This window comes from Crocuta crocuta, unplaced genomic scaffold (genome assembly GCF_008692635.1).
Source record: "Crocuta crocuta isolate KB4526 unplaced genomic scaffold, BGI_CrCroc_1.0 scaffold299, whole genome shotgun sequence".
Taxonomy (NCBI): domain Eukaryota; kingdom Metazoa; phylum Chordata; class Mammalia; order Carnivora; family Hyaenidae; genus Crocuta; species Crocuta crocuta.
Genome location: NW_027532747.1, coordinates 6,023,780 through 6,033,742, shown reverse-complemented (window position 1 = coordinate 6,033,742; position 9,963 = coordinate 6,023,780). Strand labels below are relative to the sequence as shown.

General features: G+C 45.7%; 1 protein-coding gene across 1 annotated transcript in view; it reads left to right on the top strand.

Moving 5' to 3' along the window:
* Positions 1-1,195: 1,195 nt before the first annotated feature.
* The window catches only part of AK7 (adenylate kinase 7), a 51,392-nt gene continuing 42,624 nt past the window's right edge, over positions 1,196-9,963 (top strand). The window contains exons 1-2 of the mRNA XM_077780986.1: positions 1,196-1,298; positions 5,166-5,260. Of these exons, the coding sequence (XP_077637112.1) occupies positions 1,214-1,298; positions 5,166-5,260 (180 nt within the window). The 5' untranslated portion in view covers positions 1,196-1,213. The remainder of the gene's footprint in view (positions 1,299-5,165; positions 5,261-9,963) is intronic.

Here is a 9,963-nt window from a genome sequence, read left to right as displayed (position 1 = left end):
TGTGGGACATGAACTTCTGTTGTTTGAGGCACTCGTCTGTGACACTTAATGACAGCAGCCCCAAGAAGTGAGGACAACTGGATGCAAAATGCCTTCGAGAACCAGGCTGGGGAAATTGGCCGTCTGCGCTGTTGGGTTTAGCAGGGATGCATGAACCGCACCAGGGTAGCCCCGTCTTTTCATAAGGAAAGGCATTCACTCTCTTGTTCTCTAGCCAAGTTTTGTGGGAAGCAGCCCACGTTTGATCTGACAATGTTCTGTTTTTCATGCAAACTGGTCAAGGAGCTGTGGGTACAGCTGATCCTCAGGAGAACTGGAATCACAACAAATCCCGATTTGGAAATGCGGGGTCCTTTTTAGGGTTATTTTTATTTTAATTTTTTTTAATGTTTATTTTTGAGAGAGGGAAAAGAGAGCAAGACGAAAACTCCAAAGCAGGCTCCAGGCTCCGAGCTGTCAGCACAGAGCCCGATGTAGGGCTCGAACTCACAAACTCAGAGATCGTGAGCTGAGCTGAAGTTGGACGCTGAAGCCCACTGAGCCACCCAGGTGCCCCTAACACTCATAGCACGGCACTCCTAAAAATGTGCTGGCCCCCACACAGGAAGGAACAGCTTCCTAAAACACAGTGATCACCGAAGTTACTTCTACCTAATGTAGGAACTTTTATATTTCTACCCATTAAAAGTTCCTGTGTTTCTGAAATAGTCCCAACTGTCACCTATAATAAGGCACCTTGCATGTGCAAAGAGGATGGATGAATGCCACGTTGAGGGTTCTGAAACCATCCACGTTCATCACTCATCAGCACTTCTGAGCGATTCAGGATACATAACGGCTCAAGAAATCTCGCACAGAGTTTGCGTTCGTTTCAAATGCCTGGCACATTTTTCTTCCAGTGTGTTCTAATTCCTCCCTTCTGAATTGGGGTTTAAACAGCCTGCAGAAATAGTCCCTACAATCATTATGCAATTTTTTAATCCTCTGTTCCCAGCTCTTTTCATAAACTTATTTGTTACTTAGAAACTACACACAGAAGAGAGCCAAAGCTTCGTTTTTAAATAGAAACCCTGCACATGTTTCCTGCAGGATACTTCATCTGCCATATAGCTAATTTGGAAACTGTCATCCCAGCTAAATAGTAAGGTTCGCGCCTTGCAACAAACGACTGTCAATTCTCTTTTTTCAGAGCCTCTCTCGCGAAGACCTTCTGATGCGCCTCCTGGAGTGTGACGTCATCATTTATAACATCACTGAGAACCCGCAGCAAGCAGAGGAGGCCGTCTGGGCAGTCTCTGGTCAGTGACGATCTTTCTTTTATCTCCAGGGACACTACTTGTGTGCAACTTACTTAACCTAAGAGTCATCTAATGAACACGAGGTACTTGAGGACCGTGGGAAACCTGATCTGAGACTTACCTAAAACATGAAGTGAAATTAGGCTAATGAGGGGCACCTGGGTGGCTCAGTTGGCTAAGCGTCCGACTTCGGCTCAGGTCATGATCTCACGGTTCGTGGGTTCAAGCCCCACGTCGGGCTCTGTGCTGACAGCTCGGAGCCTGGAGCCTGTTTCAGATTCTGTGTCTCCCTCTCTGTCTGCCCCTTCCCCACTTGCACTCTGTCTGTCTTTCTCTCTCTTTCAAAAATAAACAAACATTAAAAAAGAATTAAACAGTAGGTGGGGTGCCTGGGTGGCTCATTTGGTTAGGCATCCCACTCTTGACTTCAGCTCAGGGCATGATCTCACAGTTCGTGAGTTCGAGCCCCGCGTTGGGCTGTGGGCTGACAGTGTGGAACCTGCTTGGCATCCTCTGTCTCCTCTCTCTGTTCTCTCACCTTAAAGTAAACANCTTGAATAAGATGGACAGCAAAGTGACATTTTTGGCTTAAATTCAAAGAAATGGAATGAGCCTCAGGAATGACCGTACCACAGTCAGGGAAACGATGGAGAAATACCATCTTTGGATGTGTGCGATTCCTCAGGAGCTTAGAGCATTTGATTTCTTTTTTTAACTTTGTGCCTACATTTCATCCAGTAAGGAACAGNAATGGAATGAGCCTCAGGAATGACCGTACCACAGTCATGGAAACGATGGAGAAATACCATCTTTGGATGTGTGCGATTCCTCAGGAGCTTAGAGCATTTGATTTCTCTTTTTTAACTTTGTGCCTACATTTCATCCCGTAAGGAACAAATCAAAAACATGAACATTGTGTCAACTTTTGGAAACAGAGCTTCTTTGAAAGCCTACTTTCTGTATTTTGTCCCTCTGCAAACATTTACAGATGACGTATATATAATTGCGCCTTCTGAAATAATTGCACCACTTAAAATCATAATTAGAGCTAACATGTATTGAATCCTTATTTTGTGTCAGGCTTTGAAAACTGATTTTTCTATATAATGTATACTTGCAATTTAAAAGGTTTTTTTCCCTTAAAATAAAACCTGGACATGTCTGGGGGTGCTTGAGTGGCTCGGTCTGTTAAACATCCAACTTTGGCTCAGGTGAGTGAGTTTGTGAGTTCGAGCCCCGCATCGGGCTCTGTGCTGACAGCTCAGAGCCTGGAGCCTGCTTCGGATTCTGTGTCTCTGTCTCTCTCTGCCCCTCCCCAACTCACACTCTGTCTCCTTCTTTCTCAAAAATGAATAAACATTAAAAAAAACAAAACCTGGAGATGTTTGGAAAATTAAAACGCACAGCAGGGCTTATAATAAAAAGTCATGATGCCCTTGAACTTCCTTCCCACTCTATCCCTATACCTGAAGAGGAACCTCATTTAACCCACTCGTGCTTTTTCATAAATAAAAATGCCTGCACCGATGTCCTGTGATTATGAGTTTTTGATGTTAACCACTGCCCTTATGCTGTGACAGGTGGATTTTAGCTCCTCACAGCCTCCCCTCCCCCCCGTTTCAAAAGGCGCCATAATCGGGGCACTGGGTGGCTCAGTTGGCTGGGTGTCCAACTTCGGCTCAGGTCATGATCTCACGGTTCATGGGTTCGAGCCCCGCATTGGGCTCTGTGCTGACAGCTCAGAGCCTGGAGCCTGCTTCAGATTCTGTGTCTCATTCTCTCTCTGTCCCTCCCCGACTTGTGCTCTGCCTCTCTCTGTCTCTCAGAAATAAATAAATGTAAAAAAACAATTAAAAGAAAAGGCGCCATAATCATTTCTCAAACGTGGGCACTGCCTCTCCTTCCATGCTTTAAAATGTAGAATGTGTGTTACTGTGTGTTACTGTAACGCCTTCTAATAAAGGGCTTTGAATATTAAGAAAATGTTACTTCTCTGTTTGCTGGAAAGGATTTAACTGTATTACCAGGCTTCTGAGATACAGTGTCCGTGTCTGCAAGAAAGGACAGTGGGAAGCGTCTAGCCGCGTCACCCGGGGTGTGGGGTGGGGCTTTGAGAGTGTTGTCATTTCACCTGATGTGCGTCTTCTTAGACTTGGGACCTGTTTTTCGTTTGGGGTTGTTGGTTTATTTTTTAAATATGTTTGTTTGTTGTGTTTTCTTTTTGCAGTGACTATATATTACTTCTTAATAATGTTTCATTAAGTAATTTTTAAATGTTTCAATATAAAAGGACTCTCCTACCTTGTCTTTCACGGATTCTATCAAAGGAAGGCAAAATGACATGGGAGAAAGGGAATAAAGTATTAGAAATGAGAGAAAACATTTGCACATAAGGGTAAAATGGGGGTGCCTGGGTGGTTCGATCACCCAGAGCATCCAACTCTTGGTCTCAGAGTCACGAGTTCAAGCCCCACATTGGGCGTGCAGCCTACTTTTTAAAAAAAGGGATAAAATGTGCTTGTTCACTCGTGAACAAGCAGATTATTTTAGACCCATTAAAATAATCATAAATGAAAGGCTAACCCACTTCGAGGACGTCTAAGTGTGCCAGGCAGTCACAAAATAGGCCAGTTGAAAGCACGGGAGAACAGAAAGGGTAAAAGGGCAAAATTAAATTGAAGCGGCAATTTTCTTTGATAGAATAAAAATGGAAACTGAAGCAAACACTTGGGCCCTTGAAGGGGATTAGTATGTGGACACAGTGTTCTCCTACTTAATTCTGCAATGCTGCCTCACCTCGGCGTCGGAATCCACACGTTTATTAGATTCAGGACATTATCACTTTATTGTTTTGCTTCTTTAGGGAATCAGCTCCTGAGACCCAAAAAATGTACCACGACAACCCCGTCGCTTCGATCCCCTGACAGTGTAACGGGACCTCTCTTTAGTAGATTTTTTTTTCTTCTGCAAAATTCTATGTCATGAAAAACATTTTAGCAGCATCGCACGCTCAAAGTATTTAAGAGGTTCAGTGCTTAGATGTGCAGAGAGCACCCTGGGGAGGAAAGAAGCCTCCAGGAATCAAATGTTCCTCTCTCCACCCACCACCGTCCTAAGTTCTGATCCCCACGGAATGTTCCCACTCAGCCAGCCCTGCTGATGAACCAAAGACCCTCCAGCCATGGCCCACGGCACCTGCTGCCTGGGCCGCCCTCCCCAGGCCGGGTAGAGTGGGAAGGGTGGGCACGCCCCAGACTGCTTCCTTCCACAAGGGCGCAGGCTGCACAGGAGGCTTAGCTTCGGATTGGGGGCCCTTGCCCAGACCTAACCTGGACAGGGCTTCCTGCTCCATTCTGCACACAGCCAGCTGGCTCTAGGGCGTAGTGGGGGAGAGCACAGGCCTTGCAGGGAGGCTGCCTGGATGGGACTCTGCCCCAGCACTCCTCTGTGCCTCTGGGAAACCGCACCTCTGTTCCCTCATCTGTAAAACAGAGCTGACGGGAGCACCTATCCCATAATGGTAAGGATTCAGTAAAGCTGTGAACCGTTCCAATCGAACCAACTATGATCGTTATTACCACTGGCCCTCCGTGAACGTGACAGCACATTGCTAGAGGCTGGGACACGGGAACGGGGGTTCGGGTTGTGAGCTGGGCTCAGAAGAGGTCAGGTGATGGAGGGAGAATGCCAAGAACATTCTTGGGACAGGCAGGTGGCTTGGGGGGGGGCGGATAGGCTCGTGTTGCAGAGAGGTGACACTCGTCTTCGCTTGCTCCTGGAAAAAGGAGTAATTTCAAGTCCCACCTACGCTTTGGAAAACCAGGTCTTTGTAGATCCAAATAACTGTCCCGCTTTTTGGCCCCACAGCACTGAATGAAGAAGTCAGCCACTTTGAGAAGCGAAAGGTATTTATTTTGGTATCCACGGTGATGACCTGGGCCCGCTCCAAACCCCTGGACCCGGTAAGTAGAGCACTAGCTTTTCCTTTATGCACCATTCCGCCCTTAATGTGTGATGTGTGTGCGGAGAGAACTTTCTCTGATGCACTGTGTCTTCTCACACACTCCGGAACCCAATCCCGGAATAAGCGTTCAACAGGAATCACCGACCCTAAACACGATGAATTCTAAGGGACCTCACTGTGCTATGTGCCACTTAGAAAGGAAAAGGAAATTCTACGAATGACATTAAACCTTAACCATGCTTACTTATTACTTAGACTTCCTATTTGAAAAAGCTCTCTTTCAGACTAACTTAGACCTATGTTTCTGCCCTTCACATTCTTGCGCACAGATGAAAAGGAAAACGTAAGCAACACGCTGTTGTGATAACAACACCCAATGTGTTCATATTCTGGGTCCCAATGTCTGACTCACACCCACCTTCTTTGTCCACACGATCACGCAGCATGAAACCTGCCTCGCGGCCTTCATTTCCTTTTCTACAAAGCACATCGTTCTTACTCTGCGAGAAAATGTGAAACTACAGCCTTTCTTCCCGGGACTGCTTATTTTCTTTCCTGATATCAGATTTACGTTTGCTGCTCTGCCCCAGTGCCTTTGTGCTGGTGGACTGCCTTTTCGCTTCAGTGCTGAATCATAATGTAATCTGTGAGCATGAGCACTGGGTGTTATATGGAAACCAACTTGACAATAAACTATTAAAAAAAAAAAACTAGATGAACAGGAAAAAAAAAAAAGACAGTTAGAAAGGCAATTAAACGAACATATGCCTAGGGTACCTAATTCAATGTGAAAGGATGACAGTGTGAACAGCTGCACTTGAGGTCACACTCAGGCACCAGCAAGGACAGCATCGATGCTCCTGGCGTTGACAAGCCATTGATCCCAAGGCACATTCTAATGTCAGCGTTCTCAGAAGGTCAGGGGGAAACGCACAGGTTAGAATCAGTGGGATTCTACATTACCAGTAACAAGGAAATATTTGGGGATTTATCACACATTGCCTCAAAGGCCATTTGTTTTATTGTCTCTCCCCTGGTGAGTCAGGAGATGCTTGAAGTCAGGGACCCGAGGTTTTGGGTCCTTTTCTCACAAAGGTCACTCACCCACTCCTCACCTCAAGGACCAAGCCAGTCATTGTACCCTGTTATGGTTCTTTCCCTCGGCGTGTCCAGTAAAGTGACAATTGTCAGTCACTCGACTGGCTGCAGGCCTGACGGATCGTGCTCACTCCGTCAGTGGGAAAGCACTCGTACGGACTTAAATGGGAAGGTGTTGACTCATAACTGGTAAGTCCAACTGGTAAGTCACAGCTGGAGCTGGATCTTGAAAACAATGTCCTCAGAGCTCACTATGCTCTCGCTCTCTTCGGTGGCTTCCTTCCTCCTGAGTAGGCTTCATTCTCCCATCAGCTCCCCCTCCTGCTGAGCCCCAGCACCTCCCCTGGAGCTTCAATTCTCTTTCCCATGTTCATTGTGTCTCATCCCAGGATGGGAATATGCTGTTTGTCCAGGTCTTGAGCCTAAACTTGAGCCGGTCACAGTGGCCAGGGGAACACAGAGCTGGGGGTGGGCAGGCCTGGGGTTATACACACCTTTCTAGAGGTGGGGGTGACCGGCCCCCAAACTACAGGGGCTGAGAGTGGAGAAGAGATGGGTCTTCCAGAGAAAATACGGGGAGATAGCTCCTGCGTTAGCTCCTAAGCCCCGTGGCACGTCCCCACCCTCCTGTTGTGTCTCTAACTTACGTTTCCGTAACAGCTCGTGATGGCTTGACATGAGGCTTATTAAGGTATAACGTACAAACAATACACATCACCCTGTTTCTCGCACAGTTCTATGAGTTTAGGTAACTGCATATGGTTGTGTAATCATTGCAACAACCAAGACAGAGGACATGTCCATCACCCCCCAGAATTCTCTACCTCGCACCACACAAAAGCTCGGTTCTAGAGAATCATTTAATTAAATGTGAAGACCAAAACTTTCATTTTTTGAGAAACATTAATAGAATTTATAGAGGGAATCTCTTAAGTAGGACCTAGTAACACTAAATAGGAAAATTAAGTTGCTAAATTCAATTGCAATGAAGTGAATGAGGTATTTATGGACGAAATGATGTGATGCATGAGATTTCCTTCAAAGTCACCCAGTGGAGGAAGAGTTGGGGGGGGGGGGGGGTAGAGAGGAAACCAGTTTTGTTCTGTAGGAACCTGAATTGAATCACATGGAAACATCACACAAACTCAGTAGGGTTTGTCCTATTGAATAATGGCCCTATATTCCTTAAAGATGTCAATAAGAGAGAAAATTGAAACACTGTTCCAAATAAGGATGAATGAGCCATGGCGGTTCAGGACCATCTGTGATCCTGGATTGGAGTCTACACCAGAGGAAAAAGTGCTATAAAGGACATTTTGGGACAGTTGACAAAGTTGGAGCATGGACTCTAGATTGGATAGAATTATTATATCAATATGAAATTTCCTGAATGTTGTCACTGTACTGTGATTTCAAAGGAGAACATTCTTAGGAGATACAAGCTGAAAATTAAAGAGAAAAGGGGCACGGTGTATGCAATCTGCTCTCAGTACCAAAAAAAAAAAAAAAAATACAATTAAAGACAGAATCTTCACCCAGCCCAGAAAATCCCTCCACAGGGCAGGAGAGAAAAGAAACAGCTTTATTAACAGAATAAGCATTAAAACAAAACGTCACTCTTGGCGTGGACAATCCATTGAAGGTTGCGAACATAGAAGGAAATCTCACTGTTTTCTGTAACCAAGCAGACACGATCTGTTACATACATGTTTCCTGGTAAACAACAACTAGCTCTTGAGTGAGAGGCTTTGACAGCACCATCTGTCACAAATAGTTCATCCTAGAGTCACCTAGTAATTTCGGTGGACATCTGTGTTGGCTAATTGGCTTTATCCAGAGGAAAAACAAACCTTTCGCAGCTTTATGACAGGAGGCAGCTTTGCAGCTTAGAGCAAGGCGTCCAGCAAAGTGAGGCTCCTACCTTCTCACCAAGACTGGAAGACAGGGGTCCTTTCTCCGCTGATGTTTACATTACAATTTTTTAAGTTTATTTATTTTGAGAGACAGAGACAGCGTGAGCAGAGGAGGGGCAGAGAGAGAGGGAAACAGAGAATCCCAAGCAAACTCTGCGCTGTCAGTGTGGAGCCCAACCTGGGGCTCGACCCCAAGACCTGAGGCAAATCAAGAGTCAGACACTTAAACAACTGAGCCACTCAGGTGCCCCGGTGAAAGTTTATTTCTTATTCATATAAAACATATGACATGCGTTCCCAATGAATGAGTAAGGGTCCTCCCACCTCTGATTCTAGACCCAGACCACTTCCGTTGGATGGCTTGACCATCTCCCAGCATGGCCTCCAGAGCCATTATGCAAATCTACATCAAGCCTGGGGGCCCCCCAGGGTAGAAGGTACAAAAGACCAGGCGAGGGGAAGCTTTGCAAGCCAGGCCAGGAAGGCGTGTGCATCCCTTCTCTAAATCCCTTTGGCTAAAACCCAGTCACATGGGCACACCCGACCGCAAAAGAGCCTGGGAGTGTCATCTTGTCCTGTGCCCACGAAATCAGTGTGGTCCTGTCTTTGGCGCAGAGAGAAGTCTGCCAGGAGACTTCTGGGAAGGGCTCATCTCTGATAAAGAGAGACTTCGAGGAAGATGCAACCTTCTTCCCTCTGGGAATATTATCGACCGTGGATATGGCGCTTGGAGCTGCTGTTGCCAGTCTTGCCTGAGCCTGCAGAGGAAGGTCATGGCGAGTAAGGTATAGCTCAGGCGGCATCAGAGGGCGGAGAAGCCCATCACACAGCACCTGGAGCCACCATGTTTTTGAATGTTATTTCTGGGAGATGACGAATCCCAGCAGTTTGGGGGCCATTTTGAATTTGGTTTTCTGTTACTTGTAGCCAAAAGCATCCCAATGGATATAAAACTGTATACAGAGCATTTTTAATACAAAAGAAGTATAAATACAGTAGAATATTTTCATTTATATTTATTTTGATTCATGGGAAAATCTTAATGTTTATGGGGTTTTTTTCCTTTAGTATCTTATTTTATTCTATTTTATTTTAAGTTTATTTATTTATTTTGAAAGGGAAAGAGAGCGGGAGAAGGGCAGATACAGAGCGAAAGAGAAAACCTCAAGCAGACTTTGCACTGTCAGCGTGGAGCCCAACGCCGGGCTCAGTCTCACAAACCGCAAGATCATGACCTGAGCCAAAATCAAGGGTTCGATGCTAAACCGACTGAGCCACCCAGGTGCTCCAGTATCTGTTTTAAAAGTATAGCTATGTGTTTGCTTTTTTTAATGTGTGAGTAAAAAGGGGTGAACGTTACTCAACCAAATAGCCCAGAGGAACAATAGTCACATGGAACAATCAGGTAGGAAAGGAGTCCAGCAGGTAGGAAATCCACACAATCACAATGTGTGGCAGCCAATCACAATCACAATCACAATGACCAGTTAAAGAGCGAGTCCAAGGCCATATTACAAGACAATAGATTTCGCCCAATGTCCTAAACAAAAAGGAGAAGAGCACTCTGCAGAGTGAGCTTTTCATCTCCTGGAAGGCTGAAGCCTCTGAACAAGCTTATTGATTGTAGCGCGATGCCCACGAGACGGGCTACGTGTCCAGGAATGCTACCAGACATCAATATGTGGCAAGT